This window comes from Acanthochromis polyacanthus, chromosome 8, assembly GCF_021347895.1.
Source record: "Acanthochromis polyacanthus isolate Apoly-LR-REF ecotype Palm Island chromosome 8, KAUST_Apoly_ChrSc, whole genome shotgun sequence".
NCBI lineage: Eukaryota > Metazoa > Chordata > Actinopteri > Pomacentridae > Acanthochromis > Acanthochromis polyacanthus.
In genome coordinates this window covers 4,807,393-4,825,044 of record NC_067120.1, presented here as the reverse complement: position 1 = coordinate 4,825,044, position 17,652 = coordinate 4,807,393, and the positions used below count along the sequence as shown (strand labels likewise).

Genomic DNA, 17,652 nt, shown 5'->3' with positions numbered 1-17,652 from the left:
AGTTTTAAAATTTTAATTAATTGACATTCATTTGTAGAAATCTGTTTTCACTTTGACCTAGAAGAGTATTTTTTGTTTTGTGAATTCTTCTCAAAAAAGCATAATTAAATTGACCACGATTCAATATTGAAAAACAATTAAAGGAGAAAACTTCCAAGGAGGTTGACTACTTTTTACAAGCACTGGATATATACCTGGAGATGCACAAACTTGTTTATAACTTGCATGGTGTGTATATGTCTGCAGGTCTCCTAATGGGGATGGTCTTGCCCACTGGCCAAAGTATGGAGCAGAAGAGGAGTATCTGGGCATTGGTTTGAAGGAGCAGGTAGTTGGTCGAGGCCTGAAGAAGGATCGTTTTGTTTTCATGACTCAGACCCTCCCAGAGAAGGTCCAACAACATAATGACAATATCGAGCACAGTGAGCTGTAAAACAGTCGCATCTCTTCTCCCCTATCAGTTTTTTTTTCTAGTTAAACACAGTTAAGTCATCCAAATGCCTTATACATACTGTGTTGAAATAAATTTCAACAAATAAAAGTACTTTGTGCTTTTTCCAGATTATGGAAAGTACCATACATTGTATTAAATTCAGAATGATTTTGCAACTGATTTTCAGACTGAACCTAAAAGGTGGTGGAAATGGGGAGTTAAAATCTAGTGGGGGCAAATACATTTTCCAGAAACACTGTCCATTGACATCATTTTGAAGTCCGATAACTTCAGGGATGTTTTTTGTTTGGATATGTAGTAACTGCTGAATGATCTGGATTCTAATGTGAAATGGACATGCCATAAATAAAGAGATGTGACAAAGAGGTTCTTTTTTTCAGTTTTATCACTACTGAGAATTGCGCTTAAACTGAAAAGCTCCCTGAGATCTGATGTGAGCAGTTCAATAGGCTCAAAGGAAGTACAGTGAGGTTGATGGTGCTGACTCACAGTAATCTGATATGTGAATGCAAACGGGATCCAATTTTTTTTCCGGTCAAGTGTATGGATAAATGAATGAATAGATGGAAATTTTTTTGTACATCAATCATCAATACATCAAGATAAAATAAATACAGTTACAGGACACATCAAAATGACAGTATTTGATGAAACACGTGGGCTGACAGCACTTGAACTTACCTCATTAGTGCACTAATCGTGGCATTTCCATTTTCTTATAGGTATTTAAACTTCTGAATCTGAGTACATTCAATTCTTTGCATATTAATTGGCAACATTATTCAGATTACACATCAAATGTAGATATGGCTGCACTATTCACTATAGTCTACAATTTCTACAATTTCATTTAGCAGATGCTTTTATCCAAAGCGACGTACATCTGAAAGTAGATGCAACACAAGTAAGGGTCTAGCCAGGAGAAAATGACCTGGATAAGAGCCATAAAACAAGTGTGGTAAGAAAAAGGGAGGGCTTTTAGCCAAAATCATTAATGGTACAAAGGATTTTGACTCAGTGACAGTTTGAAGTGGTCCTTCCAGGTTGCCCTGCTGTTGGTTATTGAGCTTTGGAAGCTGTTGGTGTGGTTTTCATGATCTGAGTAGGTTCGCTTGCAGCACTGTGTTTGGGCTGTGAAGCAGTTCCTTGTTTTCAAGGAATATCTTCATTGTTTTTTAATGAACTGGGTTTAAAATAAAGAATCACATTTTTCTGTAGTGTGACTCGTCTGTGGTGGATTTTTGCTGGCCTTTGAAAATTGGACCAGACCGGGTTAACAGAGGTGGTGGCAGCAGTACACTACTTCATTCATAATACTAGGAAAAAGGGTTCATTACACTAGCTACATCTTCTTCAAATGTGCCTCATGTAGGAATTAATACGTTGCTATCTTGATGTCCTACTTTGGATGTTCTCATTATTGGGTGTGAATCGGTGACCAGCTCTCTGTGTCCAAAGGTGAAAGATGACTGAGACCCAAGCAGATTGTGTTGTACTTCAAACTTTGAAGCAGGGTCTATCTCTGTAGCCTGATCTACACAGGACCAGTTTGACCAGAAATGAGTAAATGGGTGTGTTTTCCACTGCAAACTTGGCTCACCAAAGGTTTTATAGTAATGTATTTGCTTAAGAATTTAAGAACCTATATTCATTGACTCGACAAAGACACAAAGCCCAAAGTCACAACTTTTTTGTGTGCTTTGTCCAGCCAGTACATTTTCAGTATGGGTGCACACACGCATCAGTGGGTGAAGAGAGGTGTATGTGTTGTGGCATTTTAACATTGAACATATGATAAAATTAGACGAATAGGATGTATAAATCAAATTTAAGAGCAAACAATGATAAGATTGGAAGACCTAATGTGTCAGCTGAAGTTATGAGTACACTGAATAATCCTGTGGAAAACGGCAACCCAAGGGAAGCCTATGAAACCCTTATAAGGCAATAAGACTGGAAGTGCATGCCCTCTGTCTGCAGTTGAAACCTGGGTCATGCCGAGTTAAGCAGAAATAAGGCCAACCTAGCAGAAATAAAAAAGAGGAGGTGGTTTAACTTTTGATATGATTACATCATATATCTTAAGACGATGGGTTGTGGCTTTCCAGAACAGAAGAGGAGTGTTTAAGGAATTTGCATAGGCATAAAAGACGATGTAAGGCTTTGTGTAGTCAGTTAAAACTCGAGATTTTGCTCATGTTTCTTACAGCCTCTGCATTGAATAAACATTATTCGTATCAGACTCTGAAAGCTCGTCGGCGATTCAACCAGCATCCCCGCCTTTCTGAGGGCGTGGAGGGTGAAACTGGGGGTAATAGTCTGACTATAAAACATAAGCCTTCTTGGTCATTAATAGGAATTCTTTAGCATTAGCATTATAGAGGATTATTCGCTAGTTTGAACAAGAATTTATTTTTTGCTGTATTATGTTAAAATCTAGGACTTTTGAAGGAAGCCATCCCCCAGAGACTTTAATATTTTTCAATACTCTAACCTTGGTCATGTTAGATTCTGATCAATTATGTACACTGTCATTTCAGGTCTTTTCTTGGATGATAGTGACCTCACTAATATTTAAAAAGTCAAAAAAAAATTAGCAGTCTGAGGAAGCTCGCAGTTCACGTCCCAGCTGGGGTCTTTCTGTGTGATCAAAATCAGAGGCCAAATAATTCCTTAAGTGAAATTCCCAGGGTGGCGTTGTCAGTTACTCCTCGGTTATTGAATAGGTTTATATCTACTTGCCACACCAGTAGAATACATTGGACACCTTTATCTTCTCTGGGTGTTATCAAGTGCAATAGTTCTACAATCAGAGGCACATACAGGTTTATCTGTAATATATGGTATAGTGGGTAATCATTGAGTTTTTTAATGAAGGGAATAGATACATAAATAAACTTTACATTGGGACTAAGTTCATATAGACATTAGGTGATAAAATCTGACTTGGGAAGCCGTAACGAGTGTTTGTATGGGAACAGGTATGACAGTGTGGTACAACAAGCCAAGAATTATATTTTTCATCCACCATAGATGCTCTCTGTGCTCAAAAGACACTGAAAAAACTACTGTGAAAGTAAAGGCACTGACTTACTGAATATCTTATGTGCGAAACACATAAAATAGGCCGACAGTACTTGAACTTACTTCATTATTCCATTTGCCTGGAAAATCCAGACTGACTTTATTTATGTATTAATGTTAATACAAATAAAGGCAGTCTGGCATTGTGATGATAGGAGACGATTTCAAAAAGGAGGGGCTAACGAATGCAGCTTGAACGAGAAAGAACCAATCAGCGTAACACGGATGTGACGCACAAACAAATCGACCTTGAAGTCCATGTAGTCCAAACAACAATGGCATGCAGCCGAGAAAGCGTCGCAGTGAATGATTACTGCCGTTTTTGTCACAAAAATCTGCAAATACATGGGGTACTCTCAAGTACAACACTTATTTTTGAAAAGGCTACCCAACAAAAGACTCCTTCCAAACGATTAGCGGTGTTAGGAATAACTTGGCTAATGTTTGTGTTTGGTTACGGGAGGTGCACTGGTGTTTTATGGGTAATCCAGGTGCTGAAGATGACGCAGCATTAACTCCCGCCTCCCGTGCTATGATTGGTCGTACCAAACTTTCCCGGGAGGGAAACGCGATTCAATTCGCCCAATGCCAAACTGATTCTCCTGTATCTCCTAACATGGAGATAGGAGATTACATGGAGATTCAGTTTGGATTTTCCAAGCTATTATTCCATCATTGCATGATCTTTGAATTTCCATTTTCTTCACAGAATTTAAACTTAGAAATCTAATGCAGTACAAATACAAAATTTCAAAACAGCCATGAGACACTGAACATTTTACCATGGAAAAAAATGAATTAGGTCCATTCATTAACTTACATTATTTCTCTGTTTCTTCACAGTGCAATTGTTTGGAGGGTAAAGTGCATTTTGAGGCCAAACAGGGGCTTATATAACTTTCTGGATGTGCATAGCAGGCTGACAGGCTATACAATGCAGATGGTGGGGGTGTGGCTTTGTCTCGGTCAAAGTTACAAGGGAAAAGTTTCAACAAGTTTGTGCACTTCTCTTTGCAGAGTCCACACCAACACAACCATGAAGTTCAGTGTTAAGCAAGCTTTTTGCTTCATAATCTCTGTTTTACTTCTTGGTGTTGCTGCAGAGCTGCAGGGTAAGTAAACTAATTTCTTTGCAGAATTACATTGAGGTCAGTTCATGTCATTTCAGATAACAGTGTTGCTGCACCATCTCAGATTTTACTTATTTGTTTTTTGTGACCCAAAACCATGAAATTATGTGAGGATACACACAAACTTCAGATCCAAATGACTGAATGGCTCCAGCAGAGGCATGAGGGTATTTGAGGGTATTTACATCCAAATCAGGTAAACAGTGGAATTATAACACATTTTATAGGTGCCCTCCAACTTTTTAAAGGATCATAAGTAATTGGACTATTGGTTGCTCAGCTGTTCCATGGCCAGATGTCTTATTCCCTCATTATTTCATTTTTAAGGAGCAGATAAAGGGTCTAGAGTTCATTTCAAGTGTGGTATTTGCATTTGCAATCTGGTGAAGTCAACTCAATATGAATTACAAAGAGCTGTCCCTATCAGTGAAGCAAGTCGTCGTTAGGCTGAAAAATCAAGACAAACCCACCAGAGAAATAGCAAAAACATGAGGTGTGGCCAAATCACCTCTTTAGTTCATCCTTAAAAAGAAAGAACACCAAAACACCCGGAAGACCATGGAAAACAAGTGTGATGGATGAAAAATCTTTTCCTTAGTTAAGAAAAACTCCTTCACAACAGTTGGCCAGATCAAGAACATTCTCCTGGAGGAAGGCGTATGTGTCAAAGTCAACAGTTAAAGGGGAACTTCGTTTTTTTTCAGCCTGGGGTCTATTTTCATATGTCATTTCATACATGTGAGTGATGGAGAAATGAATTTTCGACATAGCTCCAGTATTTAGCCAGGCAGGTAGCTTAGCAGCTCAGCTAGCGAAAAGTATGGGGCACGTTGCCCCATACTTTTTGCTAGCTGAGCTGCTAGCTGAGCTGCTAAGCTGCCTGCCTAGCTAAATACTGGAGCGATGTCAAAAATTCATTTCTCCATCACTCACATGTATGAAATGACATATGAAAATAGACCCCAGGTTGAAAAAAAACGAAGTTCCCCTTTAAGAGAAGACCTCACCAGACTGAATGCAAAGAGTTCACCACAAGGCGTAAACTATTGCTGAGCCTCAAAAACAGGAAGGCCAGATTAAAATCTGCCAAAAAACATCTAAAAGCGGCTGTGTAGTTGTGGAACAACATCCTATGGACAGATGAGACAAAGATCGACTTGTACCAGAATAATGGGAAGAGAAAAGTGTGGAGAAGCGAAGGAACTGCTCGAGATACAAAGCATACCACCTCATCAGTGAAGCATGGTGGTGGTAGTATGATGGTATGGGCATGTATGGCGGCTAAAGGAACTGGTCCTCATATTTAGGGAAATTACTGAATTGTGATGTTTCATTTGTGATTCTGACTGAGTTGTAATATCCCGACAGCACCTGAAGTCCACACAAAGCTCGGGAGCCTGAGAGGTGAGTATGTGAGTGTAAAGGGCAAAGAGACCGGAGTCCATGCCTTCCTGGGTGTCCCATTTGCCAAGCCACCCATAGGTCCTTCCCTGAGACTGGCTCCACCTCAGCCTGTAGAGGGATGGAAAGGAGTGAGAGACGCCACCAAACAGCCACCCATGTAAGACACATGTGCTGCAGTGTTTGGATGCCACACTTGGAGGAATTATGTTCATTATTTATTGATTAAAATGCCTCTTTTCTAGTTGCATTCAACATAAACAGCTTTCTTTGGAGGTACTTGCCAAGTTTGAGGGCTGGTTGATGGATATTCCAGACATTTCAGAAGACTGTCTTTACCTCAACATTTACACTCCTGCAAACAGAGCTCAAGATGCCAAGCTTCCAGTAAGAATGCTTTGCTGCAGTTTTTAAGTGATGCTGTTCAGTGGCTGACATTCAGCTTTGGGAAAGTTTAGATCTATAATATAAACATGATTAATGATGCCTTTATTTAGACCCAGAATGCAATGGGCATACCTCAAAACTCAAACTGATGTCTTGTTTGTGTAACCAAAAGTTTTATGTTTTATGATTCAAGTCTTTATTTAGTTAAAAGCCACTTGTTTGAAACTCTTCTGTGACGAGCTAAGTAGGAATGAAGTCAAAATATCCTTTTTATTCTAGAGAAAAAATCAGCCCCTTTTGTGATTTTACCAGGTCATGGTCTGGATCCATGGTGGGGGCTTCATTTGGGGTTCAGCCTCATCATATGATGGCTCTGCTCTGGCTGCTTACCAGGATGTGGTTGTGGTTCTGATCCAGTATCGCGTGGGACTTCTGGGCTTTCTCAGGTAAATATTCTCAGGTAACTAATCTGTGCGACAGGAACACAAAATGCAAGTTGGCTCACTTTTACCAACTGGTGTAAACATGTTGTTGTTAGTTCTCTCTATATTTTATCTATATTCCATCCAGCACTGGAGATGAACATGTATCAGGGAACTTTGGGATGCTGGATCAGATAGAAGCTCTGAGGTGGGTCCAGCAGCACATTCACAACTTTGGAGGAAACCCAGATTTAGTTACCATATTTGGGGAGTCAGCTGGAGGAGTGAGTGTATCTCTACTGGTAAGAATCGATCTGCAAATAAAATACTTAACACGGACTTTTTTATTTTCATTATTATTGTTATTATTTGCAGTTTTGTCAGTGCAAAGGCATTTCTATTCACACACCTTTTATTTTTTTGTTATGTGAATCAACAGCTCCTCTCACCATTGTCTGATGGCCTGTTCCACCATGCCATTGCTGAGAGTGGTACAGCTGCAATGGATTTAGTTGTGTCAAATGATTATAATCCTCTGCCAGTGACACAGGTTAGTAAGCGGTGTGCTTATTTATTTCTATGTACAATATTGAGTATGTTACAACACATTTGTTTTACTAAATTCTTGACACTGATCCCTCACATCTTTCCTCAGATGGTTGCAAATGCATCTGGCTGTAGCATGGAAAGCACAGAGAAGTTTGCGGATTGCGTGAGAAACCTTGATATTGATACTATTGTGACTCTTGCGGAGGTGAGATACTGAATGGAAAACTAATATAGACTGATGAGACGAGATTAGTTGAATATGAGCCTGAAGGCTTCTGCAAAATTTCTGTGAACTCTTCCCTTCTTACTTTGTTTCATTTTGTCTGAAATTTTATACATTTTATTCTCTCAAGGGTGTACAATTTCCAGTGAATGTTGATGGACACTTCTTGATGAAACCTGTGGATGAGCTGCTCCGTAAACATGAATTCCTCACTGTACCATTCATGACTGGCATGAATAGTGATGAAGGGGGATTTATAATTCTTGAAGTAAGTTCCATTTTCTTTTACAGAAATGTGTTTCAACAAAGAGCTTACTGATCCCCAGATGAACTTTGGTCTCTCTCTTTTTTTATTTCTATTGCTCGGTCTTCCCTTAGGGCATTGCTCCTTCCAACTGGACAGACGGATTAGATCGGGAGCAGGTCGTTAACATGATGTCCATGTTCTACCCTGATGTAAGACACAGGCTGCCTGATATTACAATAGGTTTGTTCGTCAACATATTCAAGTTTCTCTGACAGATGTGTTGTTCATTTTTTGAAGCCCAAAGATGCTTTCAAGAGAGATCTGATGATAGATGAATACATTGGAACTGGTGAAGACCGCGTGAAAAACAGAGATGGACTGACTGAGTTTATTGGGGATTTTATGTTTAACATTCCAGCCATTAAAACTGCTAATGCTCACAGAGGTAATTTTTATGCAAAATTCTGCAAATCTAAGAAGCAATATTTAACATTAACTGCTACACATAATAAATATCACACCTATTTGTCTCCTGGTAGATGGAGGTGCTGCTGTATACCTGTATGAGTACCAGCATACTCCCAGTTTCCTGCAGAAGAAAAGGCCTAGTTTTGCTGGAAGTGATCATGGAGATGAAATCTTTGGGGTGTTAGGTTTCTGCTTCACAACTGCCCATGTGAAATTAGCCGGTAAGTGCAACAGACCACCAGATACCTCAGCCATTTTTGTATCTCCTGGGATGCAAAATGTTTTACCAGCTTATCACTACTTTAGAACCATGTACTGAAGAAGAGGAACAGTTGAGCAGAACCGTGATGAGCTACTGGGGCAACTTTGCTCGCAAAGGGTAGGAATTAGTGCTCATTATAAGTTATAGTATACATGGAGATACAAAAAAATGTTTTTAACTGTGTGCATATGTGTGTACAGGTCTCCTAATGGGGATGATCTTGCCCACTGGCCAAAGTATGGAGCAGAAGAGGAGTATCTGGCAATTGGTTTGAAGGAGCAGGTAGTGGGTCGAGCCCTGAAGAAGGATCGTTTTGTTTTTATGACTCAGACCCTCTCAGAGAAGATCCAACAACACAATAAGGATATAAAGCACAGCGAGCTATAAAACGATCACATCTCTTCACTCTTTTCCATTAGTTTTTTATTACCACAATTAAAAACAGCCAAAAATGGGTCCCACATCGTACTAAATATGTGTGATTATTTTGTAATTTTAAAAAATCAAAGTGCTTTGATTGTTCTGTCTGTAGGTTATACAAAGTCCCGTACATTGTATGGAATTCTGAAGAAATGTCAAATTCCCCAACTGAATTTAAAGCGATACGTGGTGACGGTCATGGGGAGTTCAAGTCTAGAGAGGGTAAATGCATTTACCATTAACATATTTTTGAATGCAGAAAACTTCAGGGAATATATACCTACCTTTTGTTTTTGTTTACATGTAGTATTTGTTTAATGATTTAGTTTGTAATATTAAACAGAGATTTCTGACCAAAGAACTTCACTTGTTTTCAATACTGTGTGATACAGTAGCAGTGTAAAAGTATATCATCATTTTAGGTGATAACTGAAAACATCTGTTGTATGTTACAGTGTGATACATACGTATACGAACAATTCGGAAAATAAACAGGCGTACTAAAAAGTTATTTTTGAATAATTTTTTATTGCTAAAGGAATGCTTGAGGATCCATTCAAGATGCGGAAAGCCGTTCCAACAATTTGTTTGTTACAGATGATGACAAAATAAACACAGTTAGGTCAAATAACTAGGTCAACAGGTCAGATCGAAATGTCAGCACTAGCAAGTTATTTAATGAAACGCATAAGCTGGTAGGTTGACAGTACTTGACGTTACTTCATTGGTATGTCCATGCACTATCTTCATATTTCCATTTTCTCAACAGTTATCCAATGCAGTGCAAATGAAATATCAATCAATCAATCAATCGAAGTTTATTTATATAGCCCTTTACAACAGCCCAAAGAGTGACCAAAAAACAAGAAAATAACTTAAAAGACTACAGTAACTTAAAACAGGACAAAAAATCACACTCGCACTCACACCTATGGGCAAATTTAGAATAATCTATTAACCTCAGCATATTTTTGGACTGTGGGAGGAAGCCCACACATGCACAGGGAGAACATTCAAACTCCATGCAGAAAGATCCGGGATGCGAACCAGGGATCTTCCAACTGCAAAGCAAGAAGTGTTAACCACCAAACCACTGTGCAGTCCGTAAAATATGCAATAAAACAATAAAATAAACAGCAAAAAACAGCACTAAAATATAGCATCTAAAAGAAATACAAGTAATAAAATGTCACCATGCCACTAAGTATGAAAAGCCATTTTAAACAGGAAGGTTCTGAGTTGTGTTTTAAAAAGAGCCAGGTCAGTGATGGTGTGAATGTTGGAGTGGAGTTTGTTCCAGAGCCTGGGTGCAGCTACAGAGAACGCTCCAGTGTTTGTATTTAGACCCGGGTACTTCAAGCAGACCTCAGAGCTCTTTTTTGGTCCCTTCAAGTTAAAAGCTCAGATAAATGAAGGGGAGCAAGACTGCTAAGAGCTTTAAAATCAAACAATAAAAGTTTTTAAAGAATTCTCATTGGACTAGAAGCCAGTGGAAAAGGACTGGAGTGATGTGCTCACGCCTGGGAGTTTTTTGTTAAAAGATGCGCTGCAGCGTTTTGCACTAGTTGCAGACAGTGGACAGATGACTGGAAGATGCCAGTGTACCCAAAATAACCATGAAACACTCACCATTGTGAAATTTTGACCAAATAAATTGACAGAATCAGTTTATTATTAACACACAGGGGCTCTTTGTACTCAGTGGTCAAGGACACAGTCGTGGGTTTATATAACCTGCTGGATGAGTCTGGCAGTATGACAGGCTCTACAGTGCAGAATTAGAAATGGTGATTTCAAGTTTGATGAAGTACTTAAACTTGTGATTTTCATCTCCAATGAGCCATTTAGAAAAAGGGCCATTGCCACTGGTTGTCAGGCGTTAAAGATATCAATGAATTCACCCAACCTGAGGAACAGCAGAACCATGCGATAGTTAGGTGGCAGAATGCATGTTTGTTGCTGGGGCGTGGCTTGACTTTATCAAGGTTACTAGAGGAATGTTTTATAAGGGGCAACATTTTCTTTGTGCGTATCCACTTTGCAGAGTCCACGCCAAGACAACAATGAAGTTTAATGCAACGCTAACTTACTGCTTTCTGATCTCTGTTTTTTTGGTCTGTGTTGCTGCAAAGCGGCAGGGTAAGTGAAATCTTTTCTTTGCACAGGTCAGTTCATGTCATTTCAGATAGCGGTGTTGCTGCATCATCTCACATTTAGTCCACAGTTCGCTTATTTGTATTTTGGTAAACAAAAATAAGTTCTATGAAATATTTTGGCAGAAATTGGAGATTTTCATATGTTCTCAGACCTGAGAATTTTTGGATTTTCATTCTCAAAACCACAAAACAAGAAAACATTTTTACCTAGAAAGCTATTTTGAGTTTTCAGCATCCAGTATAAATTTCCAATAGATCCAAATGATTGAATGGCTCCAACAAAGGCAAGCCAAGGTTTCAGGGTTTTTTTTTTGCTAGTTTTGAAACATTAAAATGCTTATGTGAACTCATTTAGGACTACAAAAACTGCAAAAGGCTCTATATTTTGTCATTCAATGTGCAAATTTACAAATTGTTTAGCATGTTCAAATTTTTATTTATTTTTTTTTACATGTAAGGCTTCTCTTGCCTTACCTACTGTTCACATATGTGTACTGGAAGTGGGTCGAGACACTGATGATAACTCAACACACATTAAAATAAATCTTTTTTTTTTGGAACACATCAGGGCAAATGCTCTAACAACAAGACAAGTTGAATAAGATATTGATGCTGTACCACAAAGAGTTATCAGATGGATGTCACTTGTATGAAGTAGTTGGCTGATTGGGGTGCATTTTAAGTATATATATATATATATATATATATATATATATATATATATATGCAAAATAATCCTCTTGTATTGTTGACAAAATTCAAAATGAAAAAAATGTGACAGTAAGTTCTAATTGTACATATAATGACAATATAGACCTTTAAGGACAACATTTTTTCTGATACTATGTATGAGTCTACATGACTATTCTGACATGTCAAACTGACAAAAACTTTAACCTTGGCTCATAATGCTTGGCCCACATTCAATTCTACTGATGTTCAAGGCCTCACAGGCTGGTGGCATGTTGACCAAAGATTGAGTTTATTGTAGGAAATGTGAGCACAACGATATATTTGTGCATATGGGATCTTTTTGGGGGACAAATACCATAGTTGTTTCGAAAATTGTCCCCCCTTTCTTGTTTCCATTTTTCAAGGGTCAGTAGTTAAAGAAGTGGCCTCTGCTGGAGCTATTCAATCGTTTTGCTTATGGCTGACACAACTTTGTCTGTGTCTTCACAAAATTTCATGGCTTAGGGAGTTATGATTCTGGAGATGTTGTATTCTTAAAATGTCCTCTCAGGTAAGATGTATTTTTGAGGGCAAAAATAACGTTTTAATGAAAAACTGCTATGAAAAAGCTGCACACTCTTGTATCTGTATAAATATAAGACATAACTTACAACTAGATGTTGCACATTAGGGGAAATTAGATTTTCTTCTGGGAAATTACTAAATTGTTAAATGTTTTGTCATGATTCTGATTGATTTTAATATTTTCACAGCACCTGAAGTCCACACAAAGCTCGGGAGCCTGAGAGGTGAGTATGTGAGTGTAAAGGGCAGAGAGACCGGAGTCCATGCCTTCCTGGGTGTCCCATTTGCCAAGCCACCCATAGGTCCTTCCCTGAGACTGGCTCCACCTCAGCCTGTAGAGGGATGGAAAGGAGTGAGAGACGCCACCAAGCAGCCACCCATGTAAGACACATGTGCTGCAGTGTTTGAATGCCACACTTGGAGGGATTATGTCCAATATTTGTTGATAAACAATGTCTGTTTCAGGTGCATTCAACATAAAAAGAATACTCTGGATCTATTTTCTTTTACCGGTGCCATATTGGAAGATTTGCCAGACATTTCAGAAGACTGTCTTTACCTCAACATTTACACTCCTGCAAACAGAGCTCAAGATGCCAAGCTTCCAGTAAGAACTCTTTGCTGCAGGTTTTAAGTGATGCTGTTCAGTGGCTGACATTCAGCTTTGAGAGTTTAGAAATTGTTCATGGAAGAGTCAATTTTAATGCTTTTGAAAAATTCATTCTGGTACACAGATTACAATGAGCTTACCGGTACCTCTAAACTAAAACTAATATTCTACATTTGTCGCTGTCAGTTTTATAATTCAAGTCTTTGTTTAGTTTAAAGTCACCTATTTAAGACTCCTTTGTGGTGAGATCAGTAGGAATTAAGTAGAAATGTTGTGTTTGTTCTAAGATCATTACCTTTAATTTCTTTGCCAGGTCATGGTGTGGATCCATGGTGGGGGCATCTCTATGGGTTCAGCTTCATTGTATGATGGCTCTGCTCTGGCTGCTTACCAGGATGTGGTTGTGGTTCTGATCCAGTATCGTCTGGGACTTCTGGGCTTTCTCAGGTAATTAGTCTCAAATTACCAAGCAAGGTTAGCACATACCGTGGTTATGCTCTACTACACTGAATGTGATCTGTGTTTCAAGGGAACACAAACTCAAAGCTGACTCACCTTTACCAGCTGGTGTAAACATGATGTGGTTAAATCTAACTTTATATTCTTTCCAGCACTGGAGATGACCATGTATCAGGGAACTTTGGGATGCTGGATCAGATAGAAGCTCTATTGTGGATCCAGGAGCACATTCACAACTTTGGAGGAGACCCAGATTTAGTTACTATATTTGGGGAGTCAGCTGGAGGAGTGATTGTATCTGTCCTAGTAAGAATCAGTTTGCAGATAACACATTTTAAATATACTGATCAGTTATGTATCTTCAAAGTTAATTCTATTTGTTCTTACAGCTCCTCTCACCATTGTCTGATGGCCTGTTCCACCGTGCCATTGCTGAGAGTGGTACAGCTGCAATGGACTTTCTTGCGAGAGATGATCATCTGCCAGCGATGGAGGTTAGCAAGCAGTGTGGTAATTATTTGTGTGCTCCTTATCGAGAATATAATAGCATATTTTTTATGAATTGATGACCATGATCCCTCACATCTGTCCTCAGATGGTTGCAAATGCATCTGGCTGTAGCATGGACAGCACAGAGATGTTTGGGGATTGTATCAGAAACCTTGATGTTGCTACTATAGCAGCTATTGCAGAGGTGAGATACTGTGTGCAAAACTAATATAGACTGCTGAGAACAGATTAGTCGAATGTGAGCCTAAAGTCTTGGGCAGCATGTCTGTTAAGTGACTGTTTTCACATATTTTATTCTCTCAAGAGCAAAAACATGATATTTTGGGTAAATGTTGATGGACACTTCCTGACGAATCCGGTGCATGAGCTGTTCCATAAACATCATATCCACCCTGTCCCATACATGACTGGTGTTAATAAGCACGAAGGGGGATTTGCTATCCCTAATGTAAGTATTGAACTGTTTCAGAATTTTGAGTGAATGAAAAGCCTACTGATCTCCAGATGATTCAAATTTAGTGTTGCTTCCTTGTGTGCTTCTCTGAAATTGTGGGTTCTGTTTGGTCTTCCTTTAGTATATTGATATTCCTGACTGGACAGAAGGAATAGAATGGGAGGAGTTCGTGAATGTGCTGTCCTTTTACAACCCTGATGTGAGACAGACGCTGCTTATTATTACAATATGACTCTCCCTCAAGATTCTCACGCTTCTTTGACAGATGCATTGTTCATTTTTAAAGTCTAAAGATGCTTTCAAGAGAGATCTGATAACGAATGAATACATTGGAACTGGTGAAGACCGTGTGAAAAACAGAGATGGACTGACTGAAATGATTGGGGATGTTTTATTTAACATTCCAGCCATTAAAGCAGCTAATGCTCACAGAGGTAATTTGTATTCAAAATGGTGCATATTTGTCTGCATTGTGATATTTCATATCTACACACACTTTGATAATCAATTCAAATATTCCACCTATTTGTCTCCTGTTAGATGCAGGTGCTGCTGTATACCTGTATGAGTTCCAGCACCCTCCCAAAATCCTGCAGAACAAAAGGCCGAGCTTTGTTAGATGTGACCATACAGATGAAATCTTTCTAGTACTTGGATTCTGCTTCACAACTACCCATTCCAAATTTGTTGGTAAGTGCAACAGACTACCAGGCACTTGGACTGTCTTTGGGTTTTCTTTTTACCGCCCAGCAAAACTGCGTTTTCCGTAAGGTATTGTTTTCAGCTGCATGGTCTTGCTTGCTTGCTTGTTTGTCTGTAACAATTTGGTTTCCGTGCGATAACTCGATAAAATATTGATGTAGCCTCACCATATTTGGTACACAGGTGTACCATAATAAGACACAGGTCAAGTTCGAATTTGGTGACCGTGACCTCATTTTCAAGGTCACAGGGGTCATCTTTGTCGCCAGGCGGTCCAAGTTTGGTAAAACTTCTAGTTTTTTCTTCTTTTTAAAAATTTTTATATTTAAAGTCATATACGTGGAACAGGAATAGTTACAACACAAAACAAAGGGAGGTCAAATATGAGTAACGATACAGCTCTTAGGTTCTTATTCAATGTCAGCGTCCAACAGGTAACAGTCCCAAAATTCTTTCCTTTTGTCTCTTTGTAGACGAAGGGTATCAGAATCAGCTGTAATGGCCAAGTACATACACAACATACAAGGTATTTGGATTCAGATGCTGGTGTCACCCTTGGAGTAAGGAAGAGAATAATAAAATAACTATAGAAAGAAGAAGAGAAATAACAAAAATAAAGAAAAAATAATAGTGGTAATAAAAAGAGAAAAAGTATAGTCAGATATTTATACATATGAAAAGAATATATAGCCTAAACATAGTAGTGCAACATGATAATTGCTACAGAGATAATACAGTTCAAAAATCCGAGAATACTGTACTGTAAAAATTGTACAGGTGCATTGTACATTATGAATACTGACTGGTACATATTAATGACTAAATGAACCAACGTGTGATGCTTGAATAAGAAACTACAGCTATGATATTTAGTGCAGCAAAGTCTTCAGAAAAGTCGTTTTAGTTACTCCCCCAGCTGTCTATGGGAATTGATTAACAATTTATTAGAATGGTGGCGACCTTGGATTGTTCCAATATATGGATCCAGTGGCGTACAAAATAGAGCACAAAATGTTTTAACTGATACTTATCATTTTAGATGCATGCTCTGAAGAGGAGGAACAGCTGAGCAGAACCGTGATGAGCTACTGGGGCAACTTTGCTCGCACAGGGTAGGAATTAGTGTCCATTATAAGTTATAGTATATACGGAGATAACAGACTCATTTATAACTGTGTAAACATATGTCTAGGTCTCCTAATGGGGATGGTCTTGCCCATTGGCCAAAGTATGGAGCAGAAGAGGAGTATCTGGCAATTGGTTTGAAGGAGCAGGTGGTTGGTCGAGGCCTGAATAAGGATCGATTTGTTTTTATGACTCAGACCCTCCCAGAGAAGACCCAACAACATGATGAAAATACAGAGCACAGTGAACTGTAAAGTTGTTGCATTTTTTTTTACCCTGTCCATCACCTTTTTATTAATTAGATTTAAGCATGTTTGATTTTTTTGTTGATAATTTTGGCTATGTTAATGGATTTGGCATAACGTTTGGCAAAGTCATGTATTCATATGGAACTTCTTGGGAATGATCAGGACTGCGGTCGGTTAAAGCGCTGATACAGTCTAGCTTTGACTATTGCCTGACACATGTCTAAAGTCCTGCTTGTAAGCAGGGGTTTCCTGGGTCCTCTCTCTGAAAAGAAAGGTTAGCATGGGTTAAGAGAACTGTACATACAAACAGCAGATGATAATTTGTTTTTCTTAATGAAAAATGATGACAACACATATGTTTTTGTCTGTGATAATTGAAACAGTTATCTTGTATTACAATGTGATACACATACAATCAACTGTAAAAAAAACAAAAACAAAAAATTAAACAGATGTGACAAAGAGATTCCTTTCAGTTTTATTATTACTGAGATCACGTGCACTTAAAATGCTTTCTGAATTCTGATGTGAGCACTTAAAGGCATTATAGAGGATGTTTTTTTGTTTTTGTTTAATTTGTCTGATTCACATAAAATGAATATACTGACCTTTAGTGGACTTGTATGTATGATCTATAAAAGAATTTTTTAAAAAAACAAAAAACTGTGGACATGGCAGGACCTGAAAAACATCAGCCAATCAATGCGCTCGGACCGAGGCGTTTGGTTTGCTCCCTTTCCTGTCAATCAAAAATTTTCCAGCTCAGGCCTAGTTACGTAGATTACGTACGCCTTGGACTTACGTGTTTTGTGTATGTGTTGCTTTGGTATAGCTTCGTAGTTAGCTGGCGACTTGTTTTGCTCATCTTTTTTTACATAATGGCAGATAAAGATCCAGGGAAACCCAGCCGTAAAAGACAACTTCATGAGTGCTTCGCAAGTTTCTGGAGGGGGGCGTTTCTTCGTAAATGTTAAGAGGGGAGAGGTTGTATGTGCGCATGCGCATGCTACGTTCAAAGTCATAGGAAATTAAATCTCCTCTAAGGCCTTTAAGGAGGTCAAACTTGGCATATGGCCCTGAAAAT

General features: G+C 38.7%; 2 protein-coding genes and 1 long non-coding RNA gene across 20 annotated transcripts in view; 2 read left to right on the top strand and 1 right to left on the bottom strand.

Annotated features, from left to right (window-relative positions):
* Positions 1–9,558, top strand: part of ces2b (carboxylesterase 2b) — a 150,099-nt gene extending 140,541 nt beyond the window's left edge. For 7 of the 17 annotated variants that reach the window (XM_051951988.1, XM_051951987.1, XM_051951986.1 and 4 more), the window contains one exon: positions 247–820. In XM_051951988.1, coding sequence (XP_051807948.1) covers positions 247–433 — 187 coding nt within the window. In that variant the 3' untranslated portion in view covers positions 434–820. Of the gene's footprint in view, positions 1–246; positions 821–6,036; positions 6,230–6,314; positions 6,457–6,768; positions 6,903–7,026; positions 7,181–7,317; positions 7,429–7,533; positions 7,633–7,780; positions 7,919–8,028; positions 8,107–8,194; positions 8,343–8,436; positions 8,587–8,671; positions 8,745–8,827 lie in introns of those variants that run through there. The other 10 variants (XM_051951993.1, XM_051951992.1, XM_051951991.1 and 7 more) reach the window with 4 other exon arrangements.
* On the top strand, positions 4,529–17,034 carry LOC110969440 (fatty acyl-CoA hydrolase precursor, medium chain-like). 2 transcript variants are annotated; one of them, XM_051952002.1, is made up of 13 exons: positions 4,529–4,650; positions 12,649–12,841; positions 12,926–13,067; positions 13,384–13,517; positions 13,682–13,835; positions 13,919–14,023; positions 14,125–14,223; positions 14,344–14,487; positions 14,615–14,692; positions 14,780–14,927; positions 15,034–15,183; positions 16,235–16,307; positions 16,388–17,034. In XM_051952002.1, exons 1-13 carry the CDS (start codon positions 4,575–4,577, stop codon positions 16,572–16,574), a joined length of 1,683 nt encoding a protein of 560 aa, XP_051807962.1. In that variant the 5' UTR covers positions 4,529–4,574; the 3' UTR covers positions 16,575–17,034. The 2 variants fall into 2 exon arrangements, with proteins under 2 accessions (XP_051807962.1, XP_051807961.1); XM_051952001.1 differs by lacking the exon at positions 4,529–4,650 and adding an exon at positions 11,024–11,186.
* Positions 16,585–17,652, bottom strand: part of LOC127535077 (uncharacterized) — a 198,264-nt gene continuing 197,196 nt past the window's right edge. Inside the window, exon 2 of the long non-coding RNA XR_007943727.1 lies at positions 16,585–17,249. This is a non-coding gene — a long non-coding RNA (uncharacterized LOC127535077). The remainder of the gene's footprint in view (positions 17,250–17,652) is intronic.